This window comes from Phoca vitulina, unplaced genomic scaffold (assembly GCF_004348235.1).
Source record: "Phoca vitulina isolate PV1807 unplaced genomic scaffold, GSC_HSeal_1.0 scaffold22, whole genome shotgun sequence".
NCBI lineage: Eukaryota > Metazoa > Chordata > Mammalia > Carnivora > Phocidae > Phoca > Phoca vitulina.
This window is the reverse complement of record NW_022589725.1, coordinates 8,358,264-8,376,024: the sequence shown is the minus strand read 5'-3', so window position 1 is coordinate 8,376,024 and position 17,761 is coordinate 8,358,264. Positions and strand designations below refer to the sequence as shown.

Below are 17,761 nucleotides of genomic sequence, written 5' to 3'. Positions count from 1 at the left end.
CACGATCACACAGGAAAGTAAAGGCTGCAGTGGGGCTATCACCAGGTCCCCTGTGCCTTAGCCCAGGTTCCTGCCCTACCTCACCCCCACCTCCCCCGACCCCCTGACCCCGGCACCGCCCTGCTAGCAAAGTTGGGAGTCCCTCTGAGCGCGCTGAGTCTGGTGGCAGGTGGATTGGTTTTTCTCCTTCTCCTGCTTGATAGTATATCTGTTTCTGAAGCCAGTTGTGTCATGCTTTGCGGGAACTGGGTCCCTAGTGGGGGGCTTCTTCCACCCCATCTCTCTCTCCCATTTGCACTCTCGGGCGGGGGAAGTTGCGGGTACCGCTTTAAAAATCCCAGCCTGGGCAAAACTTTGATGATAAATCAAGCGGCAGATCCCTCCGCCGCCGCCTCCTCTGGGCGGGCGGGAGGGAGTGGGAGGAGGGGGTGCGGCGGCAGCGGCGCCGAGCGGAGTGGCCTTCCGCGGAAGGGAAGAGTCCCGCAGTCGGAGGCGGCCGGCTGGGCGTGCGCTCGCTACCCGCAGCCGGGGCTGGGCCGGAGCCGGGCGAGGGCTGGGGCCGGGGCCGGGCCAGGTTCGGCGGGCGAGGGGCAGCGGCCGGAGCTGGGCAGCCAGGCCGCATCGGGCAGGGAACGGCGGGCGCGGGGTCTGCGGTCTCCGGAGCCCCGATGTGAGGCGGCGGCGCCCCGGCCCGAGCGCGCACCATGGGGGCCCCGCTCGCCGTGGCGCTGGGCGCCCTCCACTACCTGGCACTTTTCCTGCAACTCGGAGGCGCCACGCGGCCCGCCGGCCACGCGCCCTGGGACAACCACGTCTCCGGCCACGGTGAGTTCGGTCGCCGCCCCCGCGGACTTCCCCACCAAACCCCACCCCGGGCTGCGCCGCTTCAACTTGGCCGTCCCCAGGGCTGGAACCCGCGCCGGCCCTGGCGGGAGTCCCGTGGCGCCCCCTGCCGGGTCCATGGACCCGCCCTGGCACCCCGGCCACCCGTGCAGAGGAGGGGGCACCCCGTGTGCAGCCCCGATCCCGCTCTCGCGGAGAGAGACCCTTACTCCCAAGCACGTTCGCGCGGATACACACACCTCCAGGACTACACAGATATTTGCAGCCAGGGGCACACTCACTGTTCTCACACTCACAACTCCTGCCCTCACACATCTCCAGACACCTTCTCGGATCGCCGTCCTCACTCACAAACACTCGCACTTATGCCCGCTGCACACACATAGGCATTACGGTTGGTGGGCTCACACCCTGCCAGCTGGCGCCCAGGCGCGTGCACTCTGCACAACTCTTGCCCGCCCTTCTGCCTGCAGACACACACACACACACACACACACGTGAACACACTTGGCTCGCCCACTCCTCTCTGCCCATCTGCTTTCCCTTTTGTGGGCTTAACCCTGCAGCTGCCCTCATCCCCTCCCATTCCTGTCCTGCCCCTTACACCCCTGGGGAAGGTCCTGGGGGACAGCAGACCCTGCCTCTGGAGAACTGGTAGTCTCGGGCTGCTGCTACCCCTGCAGGGTGGGGGATGAAGGCTTGTGGGGAGCCCCTCAAAGTCACTGGAATAGTTGAGATTGCTGCTTCTAGCCACGGGCATGGGAGGGGAAGAAGGATGCCGGGGGCTTTTGTCTGTCTCTGGGGGTGGAAAGCCCCTGCCATCCTTCTGTAGGGTACCCAGCCCTCCTCATCCTCGGCCCCCAGGACTGAAAAGTGGGAAATCAACTCAGCCACCATGGCAGCCAGGGAGCAAGCAAGCAGCCCCACATTGGTTGCCTGAGTGTCAGAAGCTCCTTTCAGCCCCAAGGAGCCCAAGTTGGTCGCAGAGTTGTAGCATCTGAGGCTGGTAGCTGTGGGGGCTCCCCCTTCCCCTGTGAGCCAGGCTCCAGCATGGGGACCAGAGCATAAATGAAAATGGAGACCCTTCTTCCATCCATCCCTCCCCATCTGGTGGGGGAGGCTGCAGCAGCAGTACTGGGCACTGTGGGCCCAGGGCTGGGGGGAGGTTTGCACAAAGAGCAGAGAACTGTGATTTATTCTGATGGGAAAAGCGGGGGGAGAGTAGGTAATTAGAGGAGGCTTTGCTGGGGCCTGATGCACCAGTGGGATTGTTGCAGGAGGTGTGGGGGCTTCCAGGGTCTCTGCTTTTTGGGAACCATGACTCCCTGTACCCTTCTGCCTCACCACGTTTGGTGTAAGTGCTCTGTGTCTCATCTCTGCACCCTTCATATCGCTCATCGGATTTCTACTGACCTGGCTGGAGCACTGGTAAATAGGGGAAGGGTTATTTTGACCCTCAACTTACAGATGGAGAAACCAAGGCTCAGAGAGGTGAAGGGACTTGCCCAAGGTCACACAGTGCGTGAGTGTTTGAGCTGGGACTGGCCACAGGGTCTGTTGGGCAAAGACAGAGCTTTTTCCCGGATATTCATCTCCCTGTCAGATTCCCTCCCATTTAAAGGAAACTGGGGATTCCTCCTTCCGTTCTCCTCCTCGCTCTGCTCAGTTCCTTGGCACGGTTAGAACTTAGACTAGGAGGGTTTTCCAAGGAAGGATTTTCCTGAGTTTGCAGTCCCAAGAGATACGAGGACTAGGGCTCTGAGGTTTATGGTCATCCTGTCCCTAGAGCGTCAGGCCCCAAGGATTTGGGTGCTACTCTGTCATTCCGGAGGCCCCGAGGTGGCCCCCCACAGGAAATCAGGCTTTGCCCTTTGTGCGGTAGTCTCTGCCTGCCCCCCGGTGCCAGGCATGCTTAGGGGCACAGCTCTGCCCCGCCAGCTGTAAAGGTCGCCTCTGAACCCTGGCCAGGTCCCGCTAAGGCCCAGAGGAGGGGCTAGACAGAGAGGACACAGCACTGACTGCGGGGGAACCTGGCTTCTCTCACTGACCCCCCTGTGCACTTCTGGGCAAGTGGGTCAACCCCCTGGGGCTCCTTCTGTCCCTCCTGAAACGAGGAGGCCAGGCTGCTCTGCAGGGGCCAGGCTACCTTCTCCCAACATTGCCAGGTTCAAAGTCGCCAAGTAGTGGATGCCGAGGAGCCCCCACGGCTGCCCCTCTGCTGGGCCAAGCACCCGACCACAGGAAGGTTTTGGAGCCACTCACTTAATCACAAAAAGAAACTGTTATTAATGATAGTGAGACGCGGCGAATAAGTGGGTCATGTCTAATAAGCCATTTGTGTTCAGGAGGAGAATACCAATTTGATAAAAGCTGTGTGTGCTGAAAAAGCCCAGAAATTGCTGTTTAGCAGATTGGAGCCTGATCGTTTTATTATTCCTGGGCTCCGCGTGTCCTCAGCTGATTCAGGAAATGTGGCCGGGTTAGGGAGGTGTCTATGTCTGGGGGTGGGGATGGGAGGCTGGAAGTGGGGGCTCCTCCTCCGGAGCCCATGGACCCCAATCACTTGGTGGCTCCTCACCTCTCCAGCTCAATCTGAGCACAGCCCAGCCGCCAGGCTAACGCCTTGCCCCTGCCCGCCCGGGACTTGTCACAGGGAAAGCCCGTGGTCAGATGGGTCAGCAAGGACATCCGTCTCGCTTCCCATCTCTCTGCTACTTCCACTCAGCCCATTTCACAGAGGGCCTTTTAAAGGCATGAGGAATGAATGGGGGTGAACACCCTCTTCGAGAGGCATAAGGGATTGGGAGGCTGGGGTCGTGGTGGTCCGTGTTTGTACCTACTAGGTACTCAATTAATGGTAGTTTTGATTATTCCTTATGAGAAAGGGTCAGCTCATTGCCATCAGCACAGCAGAGGTGGGGGGCAGGGGGCGGAGCTAGCATTTATGAACCGCCTACTGTGTGGTAGCTGCTGCCAAACCCCTTGCCAGTGTTAACTCACTAAGGCTGACGTTATTCACGCAAGGCTGGTGTTGGGTATATGAGGATACTGAGGTTCATAGAGGGCCAGTGACTTGCCCAAGGTCACTGAGTCTGTACAGAGAGCCAGAGAGCAGCACCTGCCTCCTCCAGGATGACCTCGAGGCAGGCTGGGCCAGTCACGTGACAGGACTTCTTCCTTCTGCACAGCCCTATCGCAGCGCTCCCTTCCAGCTCCCCAGAGAACTGGTAAAGCCGTGGGGGCCACCAAGAGGAACCAGCAGCTTAGAAAGGTGACGCACGGGATCTTGCTGAGGCCACGTGCAAGTTAGAAAAAGACAGCTGGGCTGGACTCCTTCTCCAGTTCTTTCTCCAGATCTTGGCCAGGGCAGGGGTTGCGGGGGGCGCGGAAGGCAGGATCTTTGTGAGGATCTTTGTAGACCTCCTGCCTTGGAATCACCAGGGAGTTTTGTTAAAATGCAGATCCCAGGGTCGCCTGGGTGGCTCAGTCAGTTGAGTGTCTGCCTTTGGCTCAGGTCGTGATCTCAGGGTTCTGCTCAGCGGGGAGTCTGCTTCTTCCTCTGCCTCTTCCCCTACCACCCCCATCCCCACCAGCTTGCTCACTCTCTCTCTCAGATAAATAAATGGATTCTTAAAAAAAAATGCAGATCCCAGGGTCCCCCCACCCAGACCCATTGGCCAAAATGATTGTTGATGAGACCCTGGAGTCTGCATTTTAATAAGCTTCCCCAGATGATTCCCGTGCAGCCTGGAGTTTGGGAGCCACTGCCTTAAGCACTCAGCCAGGCCTGATGACACGTGTAGGGACGGGACATCGTCTGGCGCCAGGGGCTGCTGGGTTGGTTTGGGTTTGCGAGAGAGGGAGGGGGCCATGCTGGAGCGGGCATGTGGACCCTGAGAGGAGCCCCAGGAAGCCTTGTACTGCAGCAAACATCCATCCTCCCACCCCCGCCCGGCCACACACACACACACACACCTAGGCCAGCACCTTCAATTATTAACACACCCCCATGCAGACACGGATCCTGGCTTGGCCTGGCGCTTTGTCCATTGAGTGATTCACTGCCCTGAGGTTCTCTCCGTTGCCTGGAGGGAGCAGCGGGGTGCTGAGGCAGGGGCGGGGGCCACCGGGCCATTTGGCAAACAGCCCGTGCCCTGAAAACCCACCCTGGCATTCTCTCATTCCTTACCGAACTGTGGATATCTCGCCATCAATAAGCCGGCTAGTTTGGTGGCTGGGAGATGGAGAAAATTGAGCGCTGTCTTCCGAAGGTTATGATGTTAAAAATGTGTTCGCATTGTCTCGGGTGTTGGTGATTATTCTATCAATTATGCCCGTAAACAGTCGGCCTTGGGCTGAGGGTTCCCGGCCTCCTGTGGGGAATTGGCCCTCACAAGCGGTTTTCCCCGAGTCCTTCACACCAATTGGTTTTGACACCTTGCCTATCAGCGGCTCCGGCGGCCTTTTCCCGAAGCAACGGGAGCTGGGAGCTGTGGGCGGCCAGCAGGACAGGAATTCGGCTCATCTCCACGGTGACACGGTGACAGGCTGACAGTAGGGGTGTTGGGGGAAGTCTCCCGTGACAAACAAGTGGGCCGGGTCAGGGGTGAGGCAGAGTGGTCAGCCACTGGGACAGGAGATGCAGGCCACGGGCCAGGGTGCATTTGCCCAAATTGCCGGGGGAGGTCAGTGCTTGGCTTTTGGGGTCACCTTATCCAACTCTGTGCAAATTAGGTGAGAGATGTACGGAAGCAAATGTTGACTGAGTGTCCTGCCAGGGCCTTAAATGGCGTTGTCTCATTTGACTCCCACAAGAACCCTCCGAGGACGAGACTTCCCCTGGCCCAGGGTATTTTTGAGGGAACTGAGTCTCGGCGAGGTTAAAAGGCTTGCCCAAGGTCACTCACCTAGCAAGTGTTGGAGCCTGGATTTGATCCCAGGAACGTGACTCCAGAGCCCAGGCTCACAATGCTGTTGAGTCCCAGAGAAGAGGAGGGAGAAGTGAGGTCTGAATGCTAAAACTTCTCTGTATTCCAAGTTAATGCAGTTTTAAACATTCACATAATTTTAATTTCATAAGGAATTCACATTTTTAGTAGAACGATCACAAAACGGAGCCCCTCCCTCAACCTTACTGAGCGGTACGAGGACATCCTGGGGTGGGCAAGGCTGACCTCACTTTGCAGTGGGCGGACCCAGGCCCGGCCCCTTGGAGTGCATATGAGATGCTATGACCCGGAGGGTAATGGGGTGCCAGGGTGTGTCCTCTCCCCAACCCTGGTGAGGCAAGACTCTTCCATCAGAAGGGGCCGTGACCTCACTGGGGGAAGAAATTTACCCCTCTACCAGCTGGCGACCCTGGGGTCCCTTGGGCACCTGCTGCTGTGGGGAAGGGAGGTGGGGCTGGGGAGGGGGAGGGGCTGCCGCTCCTCCAGGACCCCCTCCCCACGACCGGGCCCCCTCCCCTTCCTGAAAGTCGGCAGAGGAGTCTCTGGGACTCAGCCCCATCACGCCCAGTGGAAACCCCTTTTCAAGAACCCCCAGGACCCTCAGCAGGATTGGGTCCTACCTGAGAGATGGTTTTAGGCAGAACCCAGATAAACCTCTTACATTTTAATAGTTATGCATTTATTTTAATGTGGATTGGAAAAATAAACCCAGCACATCAAAACTGTGATTTCACAGATATGATTGCTTAGATGAGGCTAATGGGGATATTAAAAAAAATAGTGGGTTAGTTTATAGGAAAACATTAAGGACAGAACAGAGAGGGTACACGGGCAGCTGTGTGTGTAGGAATGACTGGACGTGTGGGCTGTTGGCCCACGGGCTGCCCCCCCACCTCATCTCTGTGCTGTCAGCGGGAGCTCCTGGCCCAGCAGGGGCTGCTGTCCGCTACTGGAAGCGACCATTCATTTATTCCTTCATTCATTCAACAAATAGCGCCTGAACACCTGCCATGTACCAGGCTCTTTTACCCACGGGGGACATATCAGTGAAGAAGACAGATAAGGTTCTTGCTCAGACAACTAAACCTATAAAAAATGTATAAGTATAAATTGTGATAAGAGTGAAGAAGCAGAGATGATGTTCAGCCCCGAAAAGGCACTCCCAGGGCAGCGAGGGCAGCTGGTAGTGAGCTCCCTGTCACACGAGCGATGTAAGCTGGAGCCAAACATTTATTAGCTGGGGGTGTTATGGAGGGAATCCCTGCTTTATTTCCCCAGGGAGCACAGACTGGTGAAGTGGGCAGAGAAGTCTGAACACAGTGGGTGGTTCATAACGATCTGTCACACAGCGATTTAGTGACGGGGCCCCCGGTGGGCAGAGCTCCCAACTCCAAGGATTCCTGGCCCCCCACCTGGGGGGACAGGGCAGGGGTGAGGGCCTTTGCTGTCTCTTGTGTAGAGAGGTGGGGGCAGCGACTCCTTTGTGACTTCACTTCAGCTTGAGTTCAAGCGCCCGAGTTCGGGCAGGAGAAGTAGACCCAAGCCTTGATCCACCCTCCCGCGGCCTCTGCCTTGCTGGGTAGCTTGGCAGGTCCCTGCCCTTCTCTGGGCCTCAGCAACCCCCAACAATGGCGAGTGCACCTAGGCTTTTAGCCTCCAGAATCTTTCCACCTGTGGCCCTTTCCTCTGTCTTCCAGGCGGCAGGTGCGGAGGGAGCCCATGGCCACATGGGATTCCGTCTGGCACATGGTGCTTAGTCTCAGTGGCCTTCGGGGGTCTGGGAACCAAGACGCCAGACAGCATTCATCGAGCATTTTCTCTGTGCCTGTCATCCCCCTCACCTCCTCCTTCCAGCCTCACACACCCCATGTGGAGGATGTTCCCATTTTACAGACCAGGACATGGAGGCTTCGGGGGTGTTGGGACCCGCTGGGGGCCACACAGCTTTTGAATGGCGGAGCCGGGCTTGAGCCCAGCTTGTGGGGCTGCAGGGCTGGAGTTCTTCCCCGCTCATCTGTCCTGCTCGTGGCTGCCAAGCCAGGTGGGCGTGTGGACAGTTGCTTTGTTCCGGAGCGGCACCCTGATTTCACTGGATTCTCTCGGGGTCCAGGATGCCAAAATGCTGGGGAAGGCCTGGGTCTGGCTGCACGAGAGCGGTCTGAGAGCCTAGGCTCCTGGATCCAAGCCCAGCCCTGTCAGTGGGGCTGCTGGGACCTTGGGGGTACGTGTGGGACCCTGGGTGCACCTGCCTGGGTGTTCTGCTCGGGGCTGGTGGTTTTGCCTGAGCATGTGGCCGGCGTGCGTGTGTTTGGGTGTTGGATCGTGTGCGGTGGAGGAGCTGTGGGCGGGAAGGAGCCTGGGCGCTCGTGTAGCGTCCCAGCCGAGGGGCCAGGCTGTGCCCTCAGTGCCGTGGCCTTGGTGTGCGGACCCGCCTCCCCGGCCCCTCCAAGCGGGTGCCCTTGGGACTCAAGGCATCGAGGCTCTGGGAGCGTCTGGAAGGTTAGAGCTAGAGCTGGGGGGGGGCTTGCTCAGAGCTGTCAGTTAGGGGGCTGGCGGTGCCCATCTGCGGCAAGTGCTCTGCCTGCCCCTGTCTCCGCTCGCTCTCTCCCCGGGTTGGACGCTCGCTCTCTCTCTGTCTTTCAAACTCTCTCCATCTTTCTTTGTCCCTTTCCCTGTGTCTGCTGCATCCATCTCCCTCCCTCTTCTCATCTCTCCACCTCCGCACTCTGTCTTCACACACACGCGAGCACACACACGCACACACACACACTCCTGTCTCCAGGTGACACCTTGGGATTACACATGCGTCTCTTCTTTGTATCATCGTGACACCCACGCAGAGCAGGCACTCAAGAGATGTCAGGTGAATGAATGAAGTGGACGAACGAATGACCAAGTGGTGGAGTTACAAGGGACGCCGGAGCTTGTCTAGACTTGTGGTTCCTAATTTTCTTGGAGGTCACCGTCCTCTGGAGCATCTGATGAAAACTGGATCATTGCCTCAGAAAAATGCCACATCGTTTGGGTTAGTTCCAGCGGGTTTGGGAGGCCCCCAGAGCTCACCTGTGGGGCCTGGGACGCAGCCTTCATTTTACGGGGGAGGAAACCGAGGCCCAGAGAGGAGCCAGGCCTGGCCCCGGGGTTCAGGGCCAATGCTCAGCAGAGCACCCCGCCCCCCCCCACTCCACCGCAGCCCTCGCATAACAAGCTTCCCTCTAGTGTCTTCAGCAGGTGGGCATGGGGGAGAGGTCAGAGAGGACAGCAAACCAGGATGTGAGCCCTGGAAGTGGCTCAGGCAGGTGAACTCTCCCGAGGGGGTCTCTCCCCTCTCCCACCAGAGTGGTGGCTGTGTCCTGGTGCAGTCAGGAAGACTTCCTGGAGGAAGTGGGCTCCTGGTATCCAGGGTCTCCTGGGACTGAGAGGAGACTCCAGAGGCCGCAGGAGCAGGTCTGTCAGGGGCTTCATCCAGAGAGTTATGCATGTGCATCGGGCAAAGCAGGCGGTGGAGCTCGCCGCTGACCTCGCCACCCGGAGGTTTCCGGTGGGGAAGGTACGAGGTGTGGCTGGTGATCGGGAGGGCCCGGCCGTGTGACTGAAGTGGGGGTCAAATAGGACTTGGAGGCTGGGGGGGGACTGGTGGAGCGGGAGAAGCTCCTTCCAGGACTAGGGCCGAGTTTGCGGGCTCGCAGGAAGCCGGGGCTGGCCGCAATGTCCGGGGGCTGACGGAAACCTGGGCTGCGCAGGAGATGGGAGCTGGGCGTGCTTGCGTGCCTGTGTGTGCGTGTGCATGTGCGTGTGTGTGTACCTACACTGCTTCCTTCCTAATGCTTGCACACACCGGGCTCCCTCCTCAGGGACCTTTTGCCCAGCGATTTCGATTTCGTCTGCCTGGCAGGCTCTCCCCCTGCCTCTCCCACCCTCTGGCTCTTTCCTTTGTGCTCCGCGGACCTCTTCCCGGGGCCCCAGCACCTGTCAGAGCCTGGCCGTGGTCACTCCAGCAGGCACCCCAGGCACCCATCAACATGCCCATCTTGCAGAGGAGGAGACTTGGGGGGGGGGAGACTGGGGGCCCACAGCTCGTTCAAAGCAAGGGAGCAGAACCCAAACTTTGTTCCCTCAGCCATGCGTGCTAAGGCTGTAGGGGATGGTGCCTGCCTGGGCTTTGGGGTCAGACACTCTCGGACTCAAATCCCGGCCCCCACTCAGGCTCTCAGAGCCTCACTAGCCAACTTGGGGTTGGGGTTCTTGACTGAAGCCCTCTTTCTCACAGCCCTTGGGCTTGGTTGCTGGCCCAGGGCAGGGAACGTGAGAGAGGACTGCAGGGTGTCTGTTCTGCTTTGTGAGGTTTTAAAAAAATTATTTCTGGCCTTAGAGGTGGCAGCAATTAGGGCTGGCTCACCGGGGAGCCCTTTGCCGCCTGTCATTGGCCCCAGGAAAGGGTCCCTAATGGAGGCTCAGCGGCCAGAGTGCACGGTAGTGGAAATTGCGCTCAAAACAACCCGGCACTAATGGTTTCCTGGCAGGCAGAGGAGAGGGAGGGGGAAGGCAGGCTGGCAGACAGCTAATGGAAGTCCTTTGGGGCAGGGGCCCTGAGACTTACCAGCTGGTCTCCTTATGTCCCCAGAGACCCCAGCAGTGGTCCCTAACTCCAGTTAGGCGCTAGGAGTCCTGAGCCCCATCCTGGCTCTGCTGCTTTCCGTTGAATCCCCTCCTAGGCAGAGGGAACAGTAAGTGCAAAGGCCCTGGGGTGGGGCAGAACCCCTTCAGCTAAGGATTCTCTGGTTCTAGAATAGTCCTTGTGTTTCAAAAGGCCAGGCCAGTCTAGTCTTCTAGATGAGGAAAAAGGAGGTGGGAGCCTTGGGGGAAAGAGAAGCTGGAGCAAGGCCATCCTGTGAGAGGCGGTATGAATAGCAACCGGATCATCACCAGCCTAATAATGCTCCACGGAGCCCACTAGGTGCTGGACATTTACAGGCATGTGCGATCCTGTCAAGTCCCCACAATACCCATTTTACAGATTTAAGACACTGAAGCTTAGCGATTTGCCCACCACAAGGAGGTACAGTTGGGGTTCACATCAGGGTCAGCCTGACTCCAGAGCTCATGCATTTACTGCTGCGCTGCTGGATTTCCCAAACACAGTTGGGCAGGCGTGGGAGGGCCAGGGCAGGGCTGACACTGGGTCCCAAGTGGGGCTGCGTTTGCCCCACACCAGGTCCCGGGGAGACAGCATGGCCGTCGGAGTCTGCCTCAGTTTCTCCCTTCCTATTGGTCTCGGCACCTGGTTTTCATGTGCCCTCTCCTCTTCTGCTCTGGTCCTCATGGCCGTGGCGCTTGCTGGCCCCACCCTTGGTGCCTCCCACCTCTCTCCCTTGTCTTTCTCCTTCTCAGTGGACCTGAGGATGCTCCTTTCTGGGCTCCGAAGCAGCTCCTCATCCCTGTGGCTGATGCGACCTCCCTCTGCTTCCCCCATTCACCCCCTCTCTGCCTCTGGCAGGCAGCAAGGATGGTGCATGCCTGGGCTTTGGGGCAGACTCTTAGGCTCAAATCCTGACCTCCCTTGAGCTGTCTGAGCCTGACCAGCCATGTGTGCAGTGGGCTCACCCCGCAGGCTTCGCCAGCCGTATAGGTGAGGAGGAAAAGAATTGCCATCTGCATAAACATCAGGATGTCTGTTTGCCTTCTCCTGTGCCCGGCTCCCCCATTCTGGTTCCTGCCCTGTCCCGGGCTCCCCGCGCATTCCCACCCTTGCCTCCCTCCCTCCCAACCCTTTCCCTCCTTGTGGCCAGATGTGTGGGAAGAGAAGGTGGGAATTCCACAGGGGAAACCTGCTCAACTCCCACAATCCTGCAAGTGCCAGAATATTTTCACTCTCCTTAAATCTCCCCAGATTTGTAATTCCATTGCTGTCTCCCTCAATATGTGCCCGTGGCCTTGAGAGACACCCTGCACCCAGCTGCAGGCACCAGCTCTGCCCGCCCAGCGGTGTCAGGACTGCAGGGCGGGGGACTGCACATGTCCCCACCACTCTCCGTGCCTCAGTTTCTTCATCCGCAAGAAGAGGAGAGTGAGAGTGGCTACTTCCCAGGTTGTTTGGGGATCCGGTGAGGGATTTTATCTGATGAAAGAAACATCTCTATAAAAAGGAATGTGATCTGATATATGCGACAGTGTGGACGAACTTCAAAAACATGATGCTTAGTGAAAAAAGCCGGTCCTTAAAGACCGCGTATTATATCGTTACATTCGTGGGAACTATCCAGAATAGCAAATCCATCCAGAGACTCAGCATAGATTGGTGGTTGCCAGGGGATGGGAGAATGGAACATAACTGCTTAATGGGTGCAGGGTTTCCCTTTGGGGGGAAGAAAAAGTGTGGGACTAGATGGAGGTGGGGGACACAGCATTGTGAATGTACTCAGGGCCGGCAGCTCGGTCACGTTAGAATGGTTAATTTTGTGATGTGAATTTTACTTCAGTTACAAAGTAAGTACAAAGGACACACCTCCATAGCAGTCCTCGGTGCCAGATCGTCCACTTGATAAATGTCGACACACTTGGTACTTACAGCGACCGCGTGACGTTGCTCTTACCCTCGCCCCCATTTTACAGATGAGCAAACCAAAGCACAGCATCACCAGGCACTTAGCACACAGTAAGTGTTCAAAATGTTAGCTATTTGAATTTTTTTTAAAGATTGTATTTATTTATTTGACAGAGAGAGACACAGCGAGAGAGGGAACACAAGCAGGGGGAGTGGGAGAGGGAGAAGCAGGCTTCCCGCCGAGCAGGGAGCCCGATGCGGGGCTCGATCCCAGGACCCTGGGATCATGAGCTATTTGAATTTTTTTCTAAAAATTTTATTTATTTGAGAGAGAGAGAGAGAGCATGAGAGGGGGAGGGTCAGAGGGAGAAGCAGGCTTCCAGCTGAGCAGGGAGCCCGATGCGGGGCTCGATCCTGGGACTCCAAGATCATGACCTGAGCCAAAGGCAGACACTTAACTGACTGATCCACCCAGGCGCCCAGCTAATTTGACTTTTTATTGGTTGGGGCCGCCCTCCTTCCCAGTTAGCAGGGACCCCCACCCCCACCTGGGCACGTGTCCGTGTGTGTGTGTGTGTGTGTGTGTCTGTGTGTCTGTGTGTGTGTGTGTGTGTATGTAACTCAGCGGTGCCTGGCGGCGAGGAGGCTCTCCTCTGTCCCACAGGGGGAAACAGACTCTTCACCTGCATTCATTCATTTCATCCTCACAATGAGCCATGTGGAAACTGACGCTCAGAGAAGTGAGGCAACTTACACAAAGCCACACAGCAAGTCAGGGCAGGGCTGCAGCTGGTGTGCCCACATGTAAATCCTAGGCTTCACTGCCCCCCACCCCAGTCCCTCTGCTTCCTCCTGGTCCGCCGCCCCTGGCAGCCAACACATCAATACTCCTGCGTGCAGAGCAAGGGCTGTTGGAGACAAAGGAGGCCTCTGCCTGGATCAGGCAGAGAAGGCCCTGGACTGGGGGGTCGGCCCCACGCGGCAGAGTGAACGGCTCCCCACCAGGGGCAACGTTTCTTTGATGTTCTCCTATGTCATTCAAAATTCATGAATTCCATATTCTATTCCATAATATATTCATGTTTGTTTTAATACAAAAATTATGTTCTTTCCCCACTTTGGGGGAGGGAAACCCATGCCTCCGGAGGTCACATCCCTGGTTTGAGCAGCAGAGACCATGAGGGCATCCGCCCTTCCTTTCTTTGTTCACTCCTTCTGCAAGCGGGCCGTCTGCGGGCCTCCTCGGACCTGAAATGGGTGTCAGTCCTCCCCACGTGCAAGACACAGGGAGGCTGCAGGTGAATCAGACAGGAAGCCGGACTGGCAGGGTCCGTAGGGTTGTGACAGGTGAGTGGCAGGGAGGCTCCCGTCCTTGGGCCTCTGCAAGCCAGAGCTGGGAAGTGGGGACGAGGGATGAAGGTGGGAGGGCGTCAGTGGCTGAGGAAGCCAGAGCTGGTGGTGACCAGTGACCGTGGTGGAGGTGGCTGCCCGGGGGCCCGCCCCTCAGCAGCCCTGCCTCTCAAGCCCTTCTGACCGAGAAGAGTCTCTGCCTGGCCCTGCTCCGCATTTAATGTGTAACTCTCGCCCACCTCCCCTGTTCCTGCGAGAAAATGGACACTGAGCCCCGTAGCCTTCAGCAGGCAACCTTCCCTGGCTAGAATTGATAGACGCTGTGTGGTTCTCCCAGTGTTTATTTTTACAGTTCCCCTCTATTTATGGTAAGCGATGCTGATTCTCCATTTATGGCGGCAATAAAAGTCTCCTTTTAAGCTGAATTTATTTAAGTAAAAAGGGAAAGGTGTTTGAAAATAAATATTAAGTAAATAATAGTGCAGGTGCTTTAGGGATCCTGCGGAAATGGTGAGGCTGGTTCCCAAAAGGTTGGACTTGTGAGACTGTCTCTCTGTGGGGCATGCCTTTTCCTGTTCGGAGCCCCTCCTAACTGTGCCGACTCCAACCAGGCTTCGAGTCCAAGCGTGGCCCACCTCCCAGAAGCCATCCCCGAGTCCAGGCAGATGTGGGCCTGCCTCCGTCTTCCCTAACACTTGCACCTCCATTCTGAGCTTCTGCGTATCTCTGGGGAGTGGGAGGGGGGAGTACGATTCATGGCTATGTGAATGGTGCACACGATGAACAACTGTACACGGCGATGCAGGCTCAGGCCTAGCCGTTGTCCATACAGTAGTCACTGGTCCGTGTGGCTGCCCTTCCTGTGGACTCTGGGCCCCTTGAGGGCCAGGGCCTGGCCAGAGCATCCTGGGAAGCCCAGCACAGGGAGGGGTCCGTGAAGGTTGATCTCCTTCATTCCTTTTGCGGGGAGGACTTGAGCTCCTACTGCATGCCCAGGCTGCCATCTTCCCACTAAGGAGCGCTGCAATTCCCCGAGCTTTTGTACAAACGGCCTTCTTGCACTTCTTGAGAAGAGGAAAACTTGTCCGCTCCAAGATCAAACAACCTTCATCGCCTCACACCTCGATCCCTCTTGCTGCACGCAGCCAGCCAGCAGCCAGGGGCCGCCCCGGGGGAAACGAAGAACCCTCCCCTGAGCCCTGCCCGTCCCAGAGCAGACACTGCACCCATCCCCAGGGAGGAGAGGGCTCTGGCTGGTGCCCGCCAGGCTCCTTCTATGAAGCCAGGCTTCTCGGTCCCTGGGGGCTTTTTCATTCAGTTTATCTGGGTTTTCCTCTTAGGGACATTTTACATCTCCTGATTTCAGAAGCAAGGTGAGATCGATGGATGAGCTGGGGCTCCCTCCAGCACTCCCTCTGCAGCCTTTCCCTTTCTCTGCCTCCCAGCCGAGAGTTAAGGTGGCCACGGGCCTTCCTGACTCTGTGCCGTACATGCTCGCAGCCCTGGCCCCCAGCTGAGCTTGCTGGAAATGACCCCCAGGGAGTCACACTGTATAGAGCTGAAGGAGAGGAGGGCTGAGGGAGGACTCGGGTTCTGCTTGGGAGACTCTCCAGTCAGCCTCGGGGCTGGCATCTTGCTTTGTCCCTTCATACTGTGTGACCTCAGGCACGGACACTCACTCTCTGAACCGTGCACCCTCCCTCTGTGAGGTGGGGCCTGGCCATAAAGACCACCACCTCCTCAAGTCTTTGGGTCCTGTGCACGGTGCCTGGAGGGGTTTGCTTCCTGCAGTCCCGGGGTGGCCCCCATGTTCTCTGAGCTTTGTTTCTCAAGTCGCTGGAAAAGGCTCAGGTCTGGATGGAGGGGGTGGGCGGGGGGAGCTGCAGGGGCCCTTACGTGGACCCACCTTACTTCCTGCCTTCCTCACTGCAGCACCTGCAGAGAAGAGGGTGGGGTGGGGGGAGACTTTGCATTCTGGGGTCCCAAAGCCTGAATCTGAATTCTAGCTCCCCAAGGCCCGGGTCCCAGTCCCAGCTCCTGTCGCCTACCTGCGGTGAACCTCAGTGAGCCTCAGTTTCCCCACCTATAGTAAAGAGTCAAAGACCCCTGACCTGCAGGGTCGCTCTGAGGATTATGTGGGATCAGACATATCTGCTGTCCGGCGCCTTCCGGGCCTCGGGGGAGAAAGGGGAGCCCATGGGCCTCAAGGGTGCAGACAGCGACCCGCGAGGCCGACACCGCCCTTCCTGGCACTGCTGGCCTCTGTTTATTGCCCCATTTCATTCCCGGTCACATTTCATATGACCACTTTCTGGGCCCTCTCGGGGAGCCTCCGGCTTGCTTGTCAGTTTAGCGGGGCGCCTGTGGGCCAGGCCGGGCTCGGGCGGCCAGAGGTCAGGAGGGCCAGAAGGAGGGAGGTTGGGGAGGGGTCCGGCCTGCTGGAGCCCCACTCAGAGCCTCCCAGGATGCCTGGGTCCACATTGTCCATTTGTCCCTATCCCTGCTCTCGTGGGCACAGCTGCCCCAGAAACTCCCTTCTGGCGCATAGTAGGTGCCCCGTAAATGAACGATGTCTGGCTCCGTGGTTTTTTCTTACAGTTTCGAGAAGTCCTCTGGGTTTTTGTCTGACCTTTCTTCCTTCATGCGTTCATTCACTCATTCAGCACATGCCTAACAGCACCTCCCATGGGCCTGCCCCATGCTGGGGGAGCCACCAGGCGGGGACAGACACAGACACCTTAGTGTCCGTCATAGAACCCGCTCCAGTGGGCCAATCCGGGGCCCCAAGGAGGGCTTCCACCCCAGCCTGGGCAGGGAAGGCATGTGCGGGCACAGGGCCCGCTGTGAGCCGGGACTCCGGGAACCATGCCCCGGGGGGGGGCTGGGGGGGCACACATAGAAGTGTCGCGAGAGGCAGGAGGGGCACACAGCTGGGGTCCCGCAGAGCCAGAGCTGCAGACTTTGGATGCCCAGCCCGAGAGCCTGACTCGGGCTCTGAGAGCCGGCAGGTTCCCATTGGGCTCCCTGAGTGTGAGGCTTTCCTGGAGCTCCCAGGTGGCCCGGGGCCGAGAGGACAGGATCCCACCCCTGCTTTCTGCCAGAGCCACCGTGTTTGTCTGGTGTCACAGCAGCCAGCGTCTGTCGAACACCTACTGTGCGCCCGGTGTGCCTGGTGTCCTTCTAGCTGCCGGGACACAGCGGTCAACCAAGCCGACTCTGGTCTCCCGCCTATGGGGGGCTTGCACTCAGGATGGGAGAGGGACAGCAAGTGAGAGACGTCAGAGAACGTGTTAGTGGTAAGGGAAAGGCATGATGCAGAGAAGAGGGGGACAGACGGGACAGACCGTGGAGCAAAGACTTGAGTGTGTGTCCCCCCCCACACCCCCACCCCCACCTCGTGCACGTTGGGGCTGGGGAGCACTCCCGGCACAAGGCCAGGGAGAGTCTTGTGGTGTGGAAGCCACCGCTGCGGGCCGGGGAAGCCACAGGAGGCTTTTAAAAAAATTGTGATAAAACATACACAGCATCAAATTTACCATTTTAACCATTTTTAGGTGCACAGTTCCGTGGTGTCAAATACGTTCAGCTTGCTGTGCGCCCATCCCCACCATCCGGCTCCGGAACTTTGGCATCTTCCCCAGCTGAGGCTCTGCTCCCATCCATTCAACACTCCCCCATCCTCCTCTCCCCCCGCCCCAGGCAGCCGCCCTTCCGCCTTCTGTCTCTGAGTTTGCTTGCTCCAGGGGCCTCATGGAATCACACGGTATTTGTCCTTTAGCTCCCGGCTTATTTCACTCAGCGTCACGTCCTCCAGGTTCATCCATGTTGGAGCCTGGGTCGGAATGTCCCTCCTTTTAAGGCTGAATAATATTCCCTTGTGTGGAGAGACCACATTTTGTGTATCCATTCATCAAGGGAGCAGGCCACGACACAGTAGGACCTGGCAAGAGATGGGCTGAGTGGGGACCAAGGGGCCGGTGGGGCCACATTGGTTCTCTCTGCTCTGCCCTCCCTCTTGCCTCCCTCTAGCTCCAGTTCTGCCTTGGTTCCCCTGACAAGGAACTGATCCTTCTGT

The 17,761-nt window shown here is 58.0% G+C and overlaps 1 protein-coding gene across 1 annotated transcript in view; it reads left to right on the top strand.

The window, feature by feature from the left end:
• The first annotated feature begins 493 nt into the window (after window positions 1-493).
• VSTM2L (V-set and transmembrane domain containing 2 like) overlaps window positions 494-17,761 on the top strand; it is a 35,973-nt gene continuing 18,705 nt past the window's right edge. The window contains exon 1 of the mRNA XM_032419791.1: window positions 494-825. Coding sequence (XP_032275682.1) covers window positions 705-825 — 121 coding nt within the window. The 5' untranslated portion in view covers window positions 494-704. The remainder of the gene's footprint in view (window positions 826-17,761) is intronic.